General features: G+C 37.8%; 1 protein-coding gene across 3 annotated transcripts in view; it reads left to right on the top strand.

Annotated features, from left to right (window-relative positions):
* IFT88 (intraflagellar transport 88) overlaps nt 1–17,887 on the top strand; it is a 145,464-nt gene that overhangs the window by 14,217 nt on the left and 113,360 nt on the right. For all 3 annotated transcript variants that reach the window (XM_045797132.2, XM_045797130.2, XM_045797129.2), the window contains exons 4-7: nt 7,509–7,565; nt 8,699–8,752; nt 9,627–9,690; nt 10,418–10,487. In XM_045797132.2, the coding sequence (XP_045653088.2) occupies nt 7,509–7,565; nt 8,699–8,752; nt 9,627–9,690; nt 10,418–10,487 (245 nt within the window). The remainder of the gene's footprint in view (nt 1–7,508; nt 7,566–8,698; nt 8,753–9,626; nt 9,691–10,417; nt 10,488–17,887) is intronic.

Below are 17,887 nucleotides of genomic sequence, written 5' to 3'. Positions count from 1 at the left end.
TTCACTCTTTCCTCCAGTCGGGTGAATATCATTATGATCACTACTTTAAATTCTCTATCAGGCCTGTTACTCATCTGTTTCGCTTAGATCTCCTGCCATGGCCTTGTCCTGTTCTTTCATCTGGGGCAAATTCTTCTGTCTCCTCATTCTGTCTAAGCCTCTCTGCTTGTTTCTGTGTGTTAGGAAAGTCAGCTATGTCTCCTGTTCTTGAGGGTAATGGCCTTATAAAGAAGAGGTCCTGGAGCGCCCTGCTGTGTAGCGTCCCCTGTTCCCCAGGGCCTGGTGCTTCCAGGAGCGTCTCCACTGTGTACTATGTGCACTTGCTGTTGTGTCCTGGCTGCTTTATCCTTCAGGCCAGTCATCTGCAGAGGCTCTCTTTGTCTGCTGTGGGCAGTTTCTGGTCCCTAGCCTGAATGTGGCAAGTTTCAACTAGGTGAGCTGTGGCCTGCTTGTAAAATGAGACTTGTTGCCACTGCCACCAGAACTGAGAGTCTGCAAAATTCCCTGTTTGGAAGGCATGGTGTTGGTAGGGGTTTGGGCTGGTCTTCTGGAGGGAGGGGTTTGTAGTACTGGGACTTACACAATCCTGACTGCAAAGTGCCTTTTCATTGGAGTATGGGGGCTGGGGCTTGGTGTAAACAAGTTAGGTTACAAATGTCTGCACTGGGCTGGTTCCTACAGGTGGCCCTATGCTTATGATGAAGGGCAATGGTGGGAATGGCAATAGCCAATTTATTTGTTCTGGGCAGAGCCTATTCATGAGCACTGTCTCTCTGGGACACCCTCTGACTTGAGCAAATAACCTCCCCACTGTGTGCCCCAGGCACTCTTCAGATCACTGTTTCCATGCCTTGTGTCCACAGGTTGTTTTTCTGCCTTCTCTCCAGGAGCAGTGCAATGCCCTCCAGGCTGTATCCTAGCAACACCTACTAACCTTTAAAACTCTAGGCCTTAAGCCCCCCTGCTTGCCAGAATCCATGAAATTTGGCCCTTTTTGCTTTCTAAGCCAATTTCTATGAGAATTGGTTTTCCTTGTGCTCTCTCTTGTTAGTCTGTCTCTCACCCTTCCCCACCACCACAGCAGCCATGTTTCTGTCCTAAACCTTGTCTGCGTACTTCCTACCTTCTTCAATGTGGCCTCTTCTCTACCTTTAGTTGTGGAGTTTGTTCTGCCAGCCTTCAGTCCTATTTCTGGAGTATTTAGAATGATTTGATAGTTATCTAGTTGTATTTGTGGAATGAGGTGAGCCTAGGTCCTCCTGCTCCACTACCATTTTCTCCAGTCACCCCTCATTGTAACCAGTTTTAAATGCATGGTTCAGTACATTAAATATATTCTCATTCTTGTGAAACAGATCTCCAGAACTTTTTCATCTTCCCAAACTGAAACTCTATACCCATTAAACAAAACTATGCATTCTCCCTCCAGCTCCTAGCAACCGTCTTTCTACCTTCTGCCTCTATGAATTTGACTACTTTAGGTACCTCATATAAGTGCAATTATGCAGTCCTTGTCTTTTTGTGACTGGCTTAGTTCACTTAGCATAATGTCTTCAAGGTTCATCTGTGTTGTAGGATGTAACAGGATTTCCTTCATTTTTAAGACTAATAATTCATTGTTTGTATATATCACGTTGTATTCCATGGATACTTGGGGTACTCCTACCTCTTGACTATTATGAATAGTGCTGCTATGAACAGAGGTGTGCAGATGTCTCTCTGCAACCCTGTTTTCAGTTCTTTGGATGTATGCCCAGAAGTAAGATTGCTACATCTTACATCAGAATATTCTATTTTGAATTTTTTGAGGAACCTCCATATTGTTTTCCATAATAGTTGCACCATTTCACAATCCCACTAACTGTAATAGGGTTCCATTTTCTCTATAACCTCACTGACATTTACTTTCTATTTTTTTGATAGTAGCAATTAATGGGTATGCAGTGATTGTTCCTGTAATTTTGATTTGCATTTCTCTGATGATTAGTAATGTTGGATATCTTTTTGTATGCTTGTTGGCCATTTCCTTTGCCCATTTTTTTCACTAGGTTATCTGATACTTTTTGTTGTTGAGTTGTAGGTGTTTATATATTCTGGATAAACCCTTTATCAGATATATGATTTGCATATATTTTCTCCCATTTCATAGGTTGACTTTTCATTCTGTCGATTGTGTCCTTTAATGCACAAAGTTTTAAGTTTGATGTAGCCCCACTTTTCTGTTTTCACTTTGTTGCCTGTGCTTTTGATATAAAATCCAAGAAATCATTGCTGCATCCAATGTCACAAAACTTTTCCACTATGTTTTCCTCCAGGAGTTTTAGGTTTTATGCTTATGCCTTCAGTCCACTGAGTTAACATTTTGTGTGTCGGTGTATGGTTAGGCTCTAATTTCATTCTTTTGCAAGTAGATATCCAGCTTTCCTAGCACCATTTGTTGGAGAGACTGACCTCTCCTCATTATGTGCTTTTCACACCTTTGTTGAAGACCATTTGACCATATACAGGAAAGTTTTCTCTGCACTTTTTATTCTATTCCATTTGTCTGTTTGTCTTTGTTTATGCGAGTACCACACTGTTTACATATAGTGGCTTTGTAATCAAATGAATTTTAAGATGAATTTTTCTATTTCTTCAAAAAATGAAATTGGGATTTTGGTAGAGATTGCTCTGAGTCTGTAGATTGCTTTGAGTAGTATCAACATCTTAACAATACTAAGTTTTCCAGTCCTTCAACATGGGATAACTTTTTATTTATTTGTGTCTTTAATTTCTTTCTACAATGTTTTGTAGCTTTTAGTGTGTCCAGTAAGTGAGTTTGAAAGTATTTTAGAACCAAAAGTTTCGTTATACTCTTGAGAATATAAATATTATCATGTAAAGCATTGGGGTATATTTACCTAAAATTCTCATTGCTTTAAAATTATTTGACTTTCTAGCTTTCTAGTTTCTGTTAATCTATTAATTATGCATTCTACCAATGTGTAAATTGCTAGAGTGATTTTTTTCAATATTAGTATTAAAATTTTTATGTGTCATGCAAAACATAGGCATCTGCCTTGTGCAGTGCATAAAATTTGTCAAACTTTTTTTGTAGTTGAAAATAAACAAGGTTGGCACTAAGTAAAATAGCAAAGAATAGAAAGTTCTATCCATAATGTTCTATGTCTGATATTCCTTTTTTTGAACTGTTTTTCCCCACTTGTTCATTACTATATAGCAGTGATTCTCAGTTCTCCTCCACAACTGTCCCAAGGTACATTTGGCCTTGCGATATTTTTGGTTGTCACAACATGGGTGAGTGCCACTGGCATCTAGTGGGTAGCAGGCAGAGATGCTGCTAAACATCATACAATGCAGAGGCCCCCCCCCCAAGAGTTATGTGGTAAAAGGTCAATGGTGCCAAAGTTGAGAAACTGAAATATAGCAACTCCTCTGCTTTAGATGAAGTGTCCTTTTGCTTTCATCTTCTCTCACTTTGTTACTTTCTCTCTTTCCTCCCTGCCATTATGTATTATTTAGCAAAAATAAGTTATTAGTATTAAACCACTTACAATGGAAAGAATCTTGTAAATAGCTTTCCCAACACATTTATGTAAATGAATTTAGTGTGGTTCCCTACAATGAGTTTAGTCAGCTATACATAGTCCTCCACAAAACTGTTCTTACTTTTGACACCAATTATAAGTTTAGGGGATTCCCAAGATCACCTTCTGGTTCAGTAGTTCTTTGAAAGGGCTCACAGAACTCACTGAAAGATATTACACTCATGGCTTATTACAGGGGAAGGATATGGTTAAAATCTGCAAAGGGAAGAGACACATAAGACAGAGTCTGGGGGGCCTAAATGTGGAACATCTGGTCATTCTTTTCCTGTGGCATCATGCGTGACATTAACTTCTCCTGGCCACTGTGTGTGATGACATTACTTACATAGTATTGCCAACTAGGGAAGACCAGTTAGAACTTTGGTATCCAGAGTTTTTACTGGGGCTCTATCACATACTGTTTGCATGGCTGATGTTTAGTCTCCAGCCCCTCCTGGGGGTTTAGACTAATACCTTTGGAAGTTGAACTGATATTATGTGTCCCAAAGCTCCCATCATAAATCACTTTGTTCAATTGTCCGGTGGCCAAAGCCCCTGGCAAACAAAGATATGCATATCAGGGAGGACATTCCAAAGTCCTAGAGATTATTCCCAGTAGCCAAGAGCAAAGCCACACCTTTCTTTGGTAAAATTAATTCTTGACTACACATTTCACAATCTGTATTTTAATTTTAAGGTTACCTTCATCACGTAAAGAAAAATCGTAGTTTGAGTTCTTTCACTAAGCTAATGACTAGACTATAAGCTTTTTCAAAAGGCAGTGTTATTTTGTCTTATTCAGTGTTCTTTGCCTACTGTAGGTGCTTCATAAGTCTTTATTCTGTGACTTAGTAAATAAGGAAACTTTGTCTTCAATTTAGTGATTTCAGGTATCACACATCAGGTGATCATTTTACCATGCTGGCCCTTCAGTGATATTGTGAAGTAACTTTAGAGATCCTCATTTTATATATGAGAAAACTGAAGCCTAGAGATTTCACAGGTATCCGTAACTGGGGCAGAGCTTGAGTCTCTTGACCCCATATTGAATATTTTCACCACAACCTACTTATTGTGTTAAACAAGAAGAAATTATGTAGCTTCTATGTGAAAGGTGCTAGGTTTACTCAAGGGATAAAATTCTAGCTAGTTCCAAAGGACTTTATAATCTTAGAAAAATAAAATGGATACCTGTATTCAGACGAGATTGGGTGCATTCAGGGTGGTATGGCCGTAGACTGGATACCTATATTCAAAGCGTAATATAAGTATTGTAAAGAAAAGAGTACAAATTGCTATGGGACCACAAAAAGAGGTTATTTATCACTAGTTAGGACAATCAGCAAGGCTGCTTAGAAGATAAATTTACAGTTGAATATTAAAGGGTACGTACAATTAAGACTGACCTTGAGATGTTGGAGGAAAGGCATTGCAGATGAGGGTGTAAGGTGAATAAAGGAAGAGCCAGTGTAGAATCCACTCTATCTAAAGAGATCAATCCCATGCTAAAAGTAAAAAACTGAAACACTGATTTGGTCATTAGTAAGTAGTTAAAAGAATAATGGTCTCTTTCCTTCAGTCTGTTCTCATGGAAAAAATTGCTAAGACCCATATCCTTCCTTTTCAGCTTCTTCTAAGATCTGTCAGATCAAGTTTGTTAATGGTTTTGTTCAAGAGTTCTATATTTTTACTGATTTTTTTGGGTTGGGGGGCTACTAGTTCTGTTAGAAAGATGTCAAAAGTTACATTGTGTGGATTTATTTCTCTTTTAGAGTTTTGCTTTTATATATTTGGAGCAAAAATATTTTGCATTATTATATTTTCAGCATAAATTGAGCCTTTTATTATTTTTGAAATGTCCTATCTCTAGTCATGCTGTTTGTCTATTTTGTCAGATATTAATATATCGATAGGGCTACAGAAGCTCTCTTTCGTCTAGGATTTGCATGATATACCTTTCCCATCTGTTTACTTCCAACTTCTCCGTATCCATATATTTAAGATGTATTTCTCATTAGCAGAACGTAACTGAGTTCTCTTTTTAAAATGTGGTCTGATAATCTTATTCTTTAGTGAAGTATTTAGTCCATTTACATTTAATGAAATTACTGTTCCGGTTTTAATTTGTCTTAACTTTGCTTTTTGTTTTTTCCTGACTTTTTTATGTATTATTTTCTCTTATTTCTTGCCTTCTTTTGTTTCTTTTTTATTATTCCATTTCTCCCCAATGTTATCTTGTGAGTTTACTTTCTTTAACCATTCTTTTAGTGTTTTCCTAAAGATTACAATGCTCATCTTTCAATTATTAAAGTCTAGTATTTTACTGCTTCCTGAACAATGCCAGAATTTTACATTTTCAGCTATTTTTCAGTTCTGTCATTTCTATTCCTTTTTTATACTTTCCAGTTCTCTGCTGAAATTGTCAATCTTGTCTTTTAATTCATTGATCATATTAAGCATAGTTATGTTAAAGTCTGTGTCTGACATTTCCATTATATGTATCCTTTTCTGAGTGTCTTTCTAGTCTTTTGTTTCTCTTGGCTTTTGGTTAGGTAGTCTTGCCTCCTATATGTCTGGTTGTTTTTGATTCAATGCCAGGCATTGTAAATGAAAACTTTTAGAGTTAATTTAAGGCTATTGTCTGAGTTGTCCAGTATGATAACAACTACTACATGTGGCTATGTACATTTAAATTATTTAAAATAAAGTAAAATATAAAAATTCAGATCCTTATTACACCAATCACATTTCAAATGCTCAACAGTCACATGTGGCTAATAGCTATCTTATCAGGGCAGATATAGAACATTTTCATCACTGCAGAAAAGTTCTACTGGATAGCACAATTCTAGATGATCTTATCTTTCACTAGAGAATTTACTTCTGCTTATGGCCCTTAGAGGCACAAGGAGTCCTGGCTCACCTTAATCCAGTTGAGTTTGAGATGGTTCTAAATTGGGCTTCAGTTTTTATGAGGGCTAGTATACTTATTTACTTTTCAGTTGTAGAGTGTAGCCTTTTGAGATCACAGTCAAAGCCTGCAGGATTACCAGGGCTGCCACCTTGGCAGCCCCCCCAACTCCAACATTTTGTCTCGTAAGACCTGTGAGTCTGTAGAGAGCTGTGTTCAGCTTCTTAGCCTTGCCTCTTTGAGAAAAGCAGGCTCAAATGCAGGCATACCTCTCTAGCTTTCCCTTTTCATTATCTTGAAACCTTTCCCCTTCATTATCTTAATTCTTCATTGTCTTCTTGGTTCTCTAATATATTCAAGTTGATTTTTTTATAAAAATATTTTTGTCCTTAGCTTTTTTAGTTATTCTTAGGGGGAGAGTCATATAAAACAGCAGTCCATCATAGCCAGAAGTAGAGCTATTCTAATGATGTTTTAATCAAATATTTCAAGCAAATATGCCTAATAACTAACATGTATAGGACATTTCCACCTGCATGGTCCTATTTGATTCCAACTACAATTTTGTGATCAGGATATCCTTATTTCAAAGATGAGAAAATTTAGGTTCAAAAAAGTGTGAATAAAAACAGCTGGTAGAAGGAGAGCTGAGATTCAAACCCAGATTCTCTGATGGCAATGCCTGTGTCTATTGTTAGGCCTAGTGGCTGGCAGTAGTCAGTATGAATAATGAATGATAGATGCAGCCATGAAAACTAATCTTTCTCATTGGTACCTCAGGTAATTCTAAAGTTTCTCTTCTTCTTTAAAATGAATTCCAGAGTAAGTCTCCTTCTTAATACTTTAAAATATCTGGGATCCTTAATATTTAGAGTAATTTAAGAGAAGTTATCCTAAATATTATACAAATATTTCTCTATTGATGAGTCTATATTTCCCATTGTTTTTCTAGTTTTCTATTGTATAGCTTAATTTGAATTCTATTAACTATGTTTTTTTTCCTCCCCAAGATAACTGCTAAAATACCAAGCACAGCAGTTACTAGACCTGTAGCTACTGGATATGGGGTAGGTTTACTTAAGCTAAAGATATGAAGGTGCTTTTTCTTATCCTTAAGTTCACTTTAGGCAGCTCTATAATAATTTTGGGTATCTTTCAGTCCGTGACCCAGATATATTTTTCATTTTGGATAGTTACAAACCTTATAAAAGTCTAATTTGATTAATAGCTTTTATATACTAGTCATTTTGATTGTAAATTTATCAGAAAATATTTTATTATCATTTCTATTTGTAAACCTTGTGTTTGTTGATTGAGTTCCTTTCATTTTTTGTGTACTATTACCAAGTCTCTTGTGTATTCCATTCATATTTTATGTGGAGTTAAATGTTATATAAAGGTAATATGTTTATAATATTTTAAAATTACCAATTAATACATGAAAAAATAAAATTTGAGGAAAATTTCAGAGGTATATATTTGGGTCTTGCTTTTATTTCAGATCTTTGGAGGAAAGATACTATGTAAAAATCCATAAAGGAAAATTTTTAAGTCTTGCCCAAATTTGGATGTCTTAGCATACAGAAATAAAAGGGCAATGGGAGAAAAATGGAAGAATGTGGTGAAATAGCATTTTCTAGTCCTCATTATAATATTCCATAGGGGTCAGAGAAATGATTTTAGTATGTAGAGGTCCAGGACACTTGACTTCATACAGTTTCTTTATATGAATAAGAAAAGTAGTCATATACATGATGTAATTGTGTGTTAAATGAAACATGGTTTCGTTAATCAGCCTAAGCATGTATTATTCATTAATTTGATTTTTGGTAGTATTTCAGAACAAGAAACAGCAAACATTTTCTGTGAAGAGCCAGGCAATTTAGGCTTTGCAGGTCATGGTCTCTGTTGTAGCTACCAAACTGCATTTGTAGTACAGAAGCTGCCATAGACCATGTGCAGACCAGTGGGGTATGGCTGTTTTCCAATAAAATGTTATTGACAAAGGCTGAAGGTTGTAGTTTGCTGAAGCTTGTTTTAGAGTTTTATTGTTTAATCTTGCATCCTCAGGTTATAAATAGGTTTACTTCCCAATAGAATGAAGAAAAAAATTACAAAGAAAACTTTTATAACTTGGTTTTTATAAAACTAAATGTAGATGTTTTTTGGAATCATTTTAATTTAGTTTTCTGTTTACTAGTCCAAGACATCCCTGGCATCATCGATGGGAAGACCAATGACAGGGGCTATTCAGGTATCTCTGTCATGTGGTTGTTCATTTTGGGCCTCTCTTGTGACTTAGAATATTATTGCCAACCTTTTTTATTATATTATTTTAAAATGTTAAAGAAGGTGTTTTCTTATATAATGACCCTGATTCTTTAAATTGTGGGCTAAAGGTTGGACTGTTAAGAATCTTTGGAGGCAAAATCTCATTGGATTTACTCAGGTCTCAAATGAAATCCCATTGAGCAGTGGACATAGAAGATAGTTTGGTTGTGTAGTGAACTCTGGGTCCCATTTTTCCTATGCTATCACTTGCAACAATTTCTGTAGTTTCTCTCATAGGCATATAGGAGACCAAAAAAGTAGAGGAGTAGCCAGCTAATAACCTATATAACTTATATAAGGTGCTATATAAAAATCTTTTGAGTTTTTCTTTTCAAACTAGGAGTAAGCCCAGTTCAAGCAAGGAATTGAAATTTTATAGGGGAAAGGGAAAGTAGAGACATGACTGACATTTGAGGAGGCAGGGGTAAGGAATAAGCAGAGAGTGGTTAAAAATCAGTATTAAAGGGGTGCCGGGGTGGCACAGTCGGTTAAATGTCCAACTCTTGGCTTTGGCTCATGATCTCAGGATTGTGAGATTGAGCCCAGAGTGGGGCTCTGTACTCAGCTCAGAGTCTGCTTAGAGTTTCTCTCTTCCTCTCCTTCTGCCCCTTCCCACCACATGTTCTCTCTTTCTCTCTGTCTCTCTCTCAAATAAATGAATAAATCTTTTCAAAAAATCAGAAAAATTGGGACTAAAAAAAATGGGATTATGTTAATGTATGTGCCATGTGCAGAACTATAGATAAGAAATAAATCTTATTTAAGAATACCTTTTACATGATTCTTTTTCTTTCAAGGATGGAGTTACTAGACCAATGACAGCAGTGAGAGCAGCTGGTTTTACCAAAGCAGCTTTGAGAGGTTTGTTATATTATCTCTTCTAATAATTTTTTCAGATGTTTTAACGTTGTTATAGTGTTTCTATGTATAGATGTAAAATGTTACCATTTTAAATAAAACCTAACATGCTGTTGATTATAAAGTATGTCATTATTTTAGATACCATTAATGAAAACGTTCTGTATCTCAATTGGAATGGTGGTTATACTGGCATGTGATTTGTAAAAGTGTGCTAACTTGTACATTAAAAATGTGTGCATTTTAAAAAAACTAGAAACTACAATTTATTTATATAAGTTAGAGCCCAATTTAAAATTTATAAGTGAAAATAGTATTTAAATATGTAAGTTAGGTCATAATGTAAAAATAAAATTATTATGACAAAACCTAATGTATACTATACCAATAAAAAAAGTTAAAAACTCAATACCAGGTCATTACTCATGTGATTGATAATTTAGAGTTCCTAGAGTTAGGATAGATTACTGTGGAGGAGAAGTAAACACTAAGAGAGTACTCATTTTTGTTTTCACATTTCATTTATATACTTTGATGTATGTTAAAATCTTACCAATTTCTTGATATAAAAAATGTTTATATAGACATAACAAATGTCCTGGCCATTTAATAAATAGGTAATGTAAACCATTTAATAAATAGGCAAATTAAATAACTTGTGCAAGGTTTTATATTTTCTTTGATTATGCTGTATCACAAATACAATATAAACTCTTGAATTCTGTCTCAGGCTCTGCATTTGACCCCCTTGGTCAGTCAAGGGGCCCTGCTCCTCCTTTGGAAGCCAAAAATGAAGATAGGTATGTAAGTTCTCATGTTGTTGTTTTAGTGTTGTAGTATATTTTTAATTTTTATTTTCCAAATACGTAATTCTCAGGTATTTTAAAAGTTCATGTCAGCAGTACCCTTATCTTTATGGCAGCATTATTTATAATAGCCAAGATATGGAAGCAGCCCAAGTGTCCATCAATCAATGAATGGATAAAGAAGATGTGGTATATATATATTTGTGTGTGTGTGTGTGTGTGTGTGTGTGTGTAATGGAATATTATTCAGCCATTAAAAAGAATGAAATCTTGTCATTTGCAATGACATGGAAGGAACTAGAGAGTATACTACTAAGTGAAATAAGTCAGTCAGAGGAAGGCAAATGCCATATGATTTTACTCAGATGTGAAATTTAAGAAACAAAACAGGGAGGGGAAGATGGCAGAGTAGGACCCTATTCCCACCTCATGAGGCTCAACCTCATCCCACAAATATAACTAGATGACTATCAAATCATTCTGAATACTCCAGAAATCAATCTGAAGACTAACAGAACACAATCCACAACTAAAGGTAGAGAAGAGGCCACATTGAAGAAGGTAGAAAGTGTGGAGACATGCTTGGAAGAGAAAGGGACTGTAGCTGCTGTGGTGGGGAGGTAGCCATTGTTGTGGAGAAGGGCAAGAGACAAACTAGCACACAGTGGAGTGCATAGGTAAAATGAATCCCTATAGCCATTGGCTTGGAAGGTGAGTGGGCCTGAATTTGATGAGTTCGTGCAACCACCAGCACATGAAGCCTGGAGTTTTCAAGGTCAGAGTGTTTCACTCCAGGGGAGCTCAGAAGACATTTGAGTTGCTCTTAGAGAAAAGAAAGGAAAAACAGCCCACAGATATGGCATGGAAACAGCGATCTGGAGAGTGCTTGGGGCACACAGTGGGGAGGTTATTTGCTCAAGTCAGAGGGTGTCCCAAAGAGGCATTGTTTATGGAGAGACCCTTTGGAGAACAAAGGAGCTGGCATGCACTATTTCCCTCCCCTGCTCCTCAGCATAAACACAGAGCCACTTGCAGGAACAAGTGCAGCACCAACTCTTAGTTCCTAACTTGCTTACACCAGGCCACACACCCACATGCTCTGGTGGAACTGCCATGCCCAGTCAGGCTTACCTCAGTCCCAGTGTGGCAGGACCCCTCCCGCAGAAGACTGGCCCAAACCCCCCCCGCCCCCAACCTGTGTCCTGATTCAGGAATTTTGTGAGGTCTTGGTTCCGGTGGCAGTGGCAACAAGTCTCATTTCACAAGCAGGCCACAGCTCACCTAGTTGAAACTTGCCACATTCAGGCTAGGGACCAGAAACTGCCCACAGCAGACAAAGAGAGCCTCTGCAGATGACTGGCCTGAAGGATAAAGCAGCCAGGACACAACAGCAAGTGCACATAGTACACAGTGGAGACGCTCCTGGAAGCACCAGGCCCTGGGGAACAGGGGACGCTACACAGCAGGGCGCTCCAGGACCTCTTCTTTATAAGGCCATTACCCTCAAGAACAGGAGACATAGCTGACTTTCCTAACACACAGAAACAAGCAGAGAGGCTTAGACAGAATGAGGAGACAGAAGAATTTGCCCCAGATGAAAGAACAGGACAAGGCCATGGCAGGAGATCTAAGCGAAACAGATGAGTAACAGGCCTGATAGAGAATTTAAAGTAGTGATCATAATGATATTCACCCGACTGGAGGAAAGAGTGAAAGACATGAATGAGACCCTGAATACACAGGTAAGGTATAACAAAGCAGAGGTAAAAGTATAATAAATGAAATGAGAAACATGCATGGTGGAAGGGACGACAGGCTGGAAGAAGGAGAGGAACAAATTAATGACCTAGAAAACAGAGTAGTGGAGAGTAACCAAGCTGAACAAAAGAGGAAACAAGAATTATGCAAAAGGAGACTAGACTTAGGGAACTCAGTGACTCCACCAAATGTAGTAACATCCGTATTATAGAAGTCCCAGAAGAAAAGAGAGAGAAAAGGGGGCAGAACATTTATTTGAAGAAATAATAGCTGAAAGCTTCCCTAATCTGGAGAAGAAGACAGATATCCAGATCCAGGAGGCACACAGAACCCCCATCAAAATTGACAAAAGCAGATCCATACCAAGATATACTGTAATTAAGATGGCAAAATATAGTGATAAAGAAGAAAATATTAAAAGCAGCAAGACAAAAGGAGATAGCAATTTATGAGGGAAAATCCATTAGGCTAGCCAGAGATTTTTCAGCAGACACTTTCCAAGCCAGAAGGGAGTGACATGATACATTCAAAGTGCTGAGTGGGAAAAATTTTCAGACAAGATTACTCTATCGAGCCAGGCTATCATTCAGAATAGGAGGAGAGATAAAGAGTTTCCCAGACAAACAAAAACTAAGGAGTCCATGACCACTAAACCAGCCCTGCAAGAAATGTTAAAGGGGATTCTTTGAGTGGAAAGGAAAGACCGAAAGTAACAAGTAAGAAAGTAGGAAACAAAAGCAGTGAAAATGATTATTTTATATAAAAAAAAATCAGTCAAGGAACTCACAAAATAAAAGGATGTAAAATATGACATCATATACCTAAAACATGGGGAGGACAGGAGTGAAGAATGGGTTCAAACTCAAACAACCATCAACTTAATATAGATGGCTATATGCAGAAGATGCTATGGACAAACCTAATGGTAACCACAAATCAAAAACTAATAAATATGGAAAGAACAAAGAGAAAGAAATACAAATATATCACTAAAGAAAATCGGCAAGATGGGGCGCCTGGGTGGCACAGCGGTTAAGCGTCTGCCTTCGGCTCAGGGCGTGATCCCAGCGTTGTGGGATCGAGCCCCACATCGGGCTCCTCTGCTGGGAGCCTGCTTCTTCCTCTCCCACTCCCCCTGCTTGTGTTCCCTCTCTCGCTGGCTGTCTCTGTCCTGTCGAATAAATAAATAAAATCTTAAAAAAAAAAAAAAATCGGCAAGCCATGAAACAGAGAAAGACAGAAAAAGGATCGGAGAAGAATCTTCAGAAACAACCATAAAACAGTAATAAAATAGCAATAAATACATATCAGTAATTACTTTTAATGTAAATGCACTAAACAATCAAAAGACATAGGGTAACAAAATGGATTAAAAAACAAGGCCTGTCTGTATGCTGCCTACAAGAGACTTTATTTTAGACCTAAAGCCACCTGCAGATTGAAAGTGAGGGGACGGAGAAACTTTTTTCATGCAGAGGGATGTCAAAAAGAATCAAGTCTAAAAAACAGCCATGTGTGTTCTGTGCAGTTTTATTGTAATATTACTTGATGTGAAGTTATGTGTAATGTTTACAGATGACAATATTGATTCTCTTAGAGGCCAAATGGAGTTGAAAATGGAATAGAATATGCTTATTTTAAAAGAATATTTCAATGAAAAAATTAAGAGAACATACAGGAAGTCAGTCGTATCAATACCGAGAAATTTAATTTTCTAGGGAATTAACTTAGTTTTGTGCTAGTCACTAAAGAGTAGCCAAAAGCTGTGGTATAAATTCAGGTGTATGTACTTACTGGGATCTAAGTACCACTGATATAAACATTTTACGAGTAGTAACATAAGCCAACATTGCTGAGTATTCACTGTGTGCTGCTGTGCAAGTGCTATATGTAAATGAAGACAGCTGTTTTTATCATTAGTTCATAGAGGGAGAAAGTAAACACGGAGATCTTCACTTGGTAACCCTATATGCACGGACCGAGCGTTGAACCCCAGCTGTTTCCAGAGCCTCATGTTATTAAACACTATTTTTTTTCTGTATAATAGAGGTTTTTAAATTGTAGTTCTTAAACCCAATATTTGGGCTATTGTATAAATTACATAATTTCTCTTTTTCACTCACAAGGATACTTTATAGAAAATCTGTTTATTTTGTGTCCTAGTTAGTGACAGCATGTTTGCTAATAAAATTATGTTACTTTATTTAAATACCTTATCATTTAGAATCCTATCAGCTGCCAATAACAGAAGACACGTGAGAAAAACCACATACAATAAGAACATTTATGATCTTATATAATAGGAAGTCTGGAGGAAGGGCACTTCTAGAGATGGTTAATTGAACTGCTCAATAACATTATCCCTGGTTCAGCTTTTCTGTGATTCCCTTGGCCTTTTTTTTTTTTTAATAATGATTTTTTATTATATTATGTTAGTCACCATACAGTACATCCCCGGTTTCCGATGTAGGGCTCGATGATTCATTAGCTGCGTATAACACCCAGTGCACCATGTAATACGTGCCCTCCTTACTACCCATCACCAGTCTATCCCATTCCCCCACCCCCCTCCCCTCTGAGGCCCTCAGTTTGTTTCTCATAGTCCATAGTCTCTCATGTTTCATTCCCCCTTCTGATTACCCCCCCTTTCTTTATCCCTTTCTTCCCCTACCGATCTTCCTAGTTCTTATGTTCCATAGATGAGAGAAATCATATGATAATTGTCTTTCTCTGCTTGACTTATTTCACTTCGCATTATCTCCTCCAGTGCCGTCCATGTTGTAGCAAATGTTGAGAACTCGTTCTTTCTGATAGCTGAGTAATATTCCGTTGTATATATGGACCACAACTTCTTAATCCAGTCATCTGTTGAAGGTAATCTCGGCTCCTTCCACGATTTAGCTATTGTGGACATTGCTGCTATGAACATTGGTGTGCATATGGCCCTTCTCTTTACTACGTCTGTATCTTTGGGGTAAACACCCAGTAGTGCAATGGCTGGATCATAGGGTAGCTCAATTTTTAACTTTTTAAGGGACCTCCACACTGTTTTCCAGAGTGGCTGTACCAACTTGCATTCCCACCAACAATGTAGGAGGGATCCCCTTTCTCCACATCCTCTCCAACAATTGTTGTTTCTTGCCTTGTCTATTTTTGCCATTCTAACTGGCGTAAGGTGGTATCTCAGTGTGGTTTTGATTTGAATTTCCTTGATGGCTAATGATTTTGAACATTTTTTCATGTGTCTGTTAGCCATTTGTATGTCTTCATTGGAAAAGTGTCTGTTCATATCTTCTGCCCATTTTTTGATTTGTTTATTTGTTTCTCGTGTATTGAGTTTGAGAAGTTCTTTGTAGATCTTGGATACCAGTCCTTTATCTGTAGTGTCATTTGCAAATATATTCTCCCATTCCGTGGGCTGCCTCTTAGTTTTTCTGACTGTTTCCTTGGCTGTGCAGAAACTTTTAATCTTGATGAAGTCCCATAAATTCATTTTATCTTTTGTTTCTCTTGCCTTTGGGGATGTATCATGAAAAAGGTTGCTTTGGCCAATGTCTTAGAGGTTGCTGCCTCTAGAATTTTGATGGATTCCTGTCTCACATCGAGGTCTTTCATCCATTTGGAGTTTATTTTTGTGTATGGTGTGAGAGAGTGGTCAAGTTTCATTCTTTTGCATGTACCTGTCCAATTTTCCCAGCACCATTTATTGAAGAGACTGTCTTTTTCCCACCGGATGTTTTTTCCTGCTTTATCAAATATTAGTTGCCCAAAGAGCTGAGGGTCCATTTCTGGGCTCTCTATTCTGTTCCATTGGTCTATGTGTCTGTTTTTGTGCCAGTACCATGCTGTCTTTGTGATCACAGCTTTGTAGTACAGCTCGAAATCCGGCATTGTGATGCCCCCAGCTTTGTTTCTCCTTTTCAACAGTTCCTTGGAGATTGAGGGTCTTTTCTGGTTCCATACAAATTTAAGGACTATTTGTTCCAGTTCTTTGAAAAATGTCATCGGTATTTTGATCGGGATAGCATTGAAAGTGTCGGTTGCTCTGGGTAGCATGGACATTTTAACTATGTTAATTCTTCCGATCCATGAGCATGGAATATCTTTCCATCTTTTTATGTCTTCCCCAATGTCTTTTAAGAGTGATTTATAGGGGCACCTGGGTGGCACAGCGGTTAAGCGTCTGCCTTCGGCTCAGGGCGTGATCCCGGCGTTATGGGATCGAGCCCCACATCAGGCTCCTCCGCTATGAGCCTGCTTCTTCCTCTCCCACTCCCCCTACTTGTGTTCCCTCTCTCACTGGCTGTCTCTATCTCTGTCGAAAAAATAAAAAATAAAAAAAATAAAAAAAATAAAAAAAAAGAGTGATTTATAGTTTCTAGAATAAAGGTCTTTGGGTCTCTGGTTAAGTTAATTCCAAGGTAACGTATGGTTTTTGGTGCTATTGTAAATGGGATGGATTCCCTAATTTCTCTTTCTTCGGTCTCGTTATTCGTGTACAGAAATGCAACTGATTTCTGAGCATTGATTTTGTATCCCGCCACGTTACTGAATTGCTCTATAACTTCTAATAGTTTGGGAGTGGCTTCTTTTGGGTTTTCCATATAGAGTATCATGTCGTCTGCGAAGAGAGACATTTTGACTTCTTCTTTGCCGATTTGAATACCTTTGATCCCTTTTTGTTCTCTGATTGCTGTTGCAAGGACTTCTAGTACTATGTTGAATAATAGTGGCGAGAGTGGGCATCCTTGTTGTGTTCCTGATCTTAAGGGAAAGGCTTCCAGCTTTTCCCCATTGAGAATAATATTTGCAGTAGGCTTTTCATAGATGGCTTTTATGAGATTGAGAAACGTACCTTCTATTCCTACACTCTGAAGGGTTTTAATCAGGAAAGGATGCTGTATTTTGTCAAATGCTTTTTCGGCATCGATTGAGAAGATCATATGGTTCCTGAGTCTTTTCTTGTTTTTTTTTGTTTTTTTGGGGGGTTTTTTTTGCTTTTTTTAAGATTTTATTTATTTATTTGACAGAGACAGAGAGACAGCCAGAGAGAGAGGGAACACAAGCAGGGGGAGTGGGAGAGGAAGAAGCAGGCTCATAGCAGAAGAGCCTGATGTGGGGCTCGATCCCATAACGCCAGGATCACGCCGTGAGCCGAAGGCAGACGCTTAACCGCTGTGCCACCCAGGCGCCCCCCTGTATCTTTTCTTGTTGATATGATGTATCACGCTGATTGATTTGTGAATATTGAACCACGCTTACATCCCAGGTATGAATCCCACTTGATCGTGGTGGATAATCCTTTTAATGAACTGTTGGATTCTATTAGCAAGTATCTTGTTGAGGATTTTGGCGTCCATATTCATTAGAGAAATCGGTCTGTAATTCTCCTTTTTGAGGGGGTCTTTGCCTGGTTTGGGGATCAAGGTAATATTGGCCTCATAGAATGAGTTTGGTAGCTTTCCTTCTGTTTCTATTTTTTGAAATAGCTTTAGGAGGATAGGTATTATTTCTTCTTTGAATGTTTGGTAGAATTCCCCAGGAAAACCGTCCGGGCCTGGAGTTTTGTTATTTGGAAGGTTGTTTATCACTGACTCAATTTCTTCATAATTAATTGCCCTGGTTAAGAAACCAAT

This window comes from Ursus americanus, chromosome 10, assembly GCF_024610735.1.
Source record: "Ursus americanus isolate L20-20 chromosome 10, mUrsAme1.1.p, whole genome shotgun sequence".
Taxonomy (NCBI): Eukaryota; Metazoa; Chordata; class Mammalia; order Carnivora; family Ursidae; genus Ursus; species Ursus americanus.
Note: the sequence above shows the minus strand (reverse complement) of the source record. Positions and strands in the feature narration are given on the sequence as shown.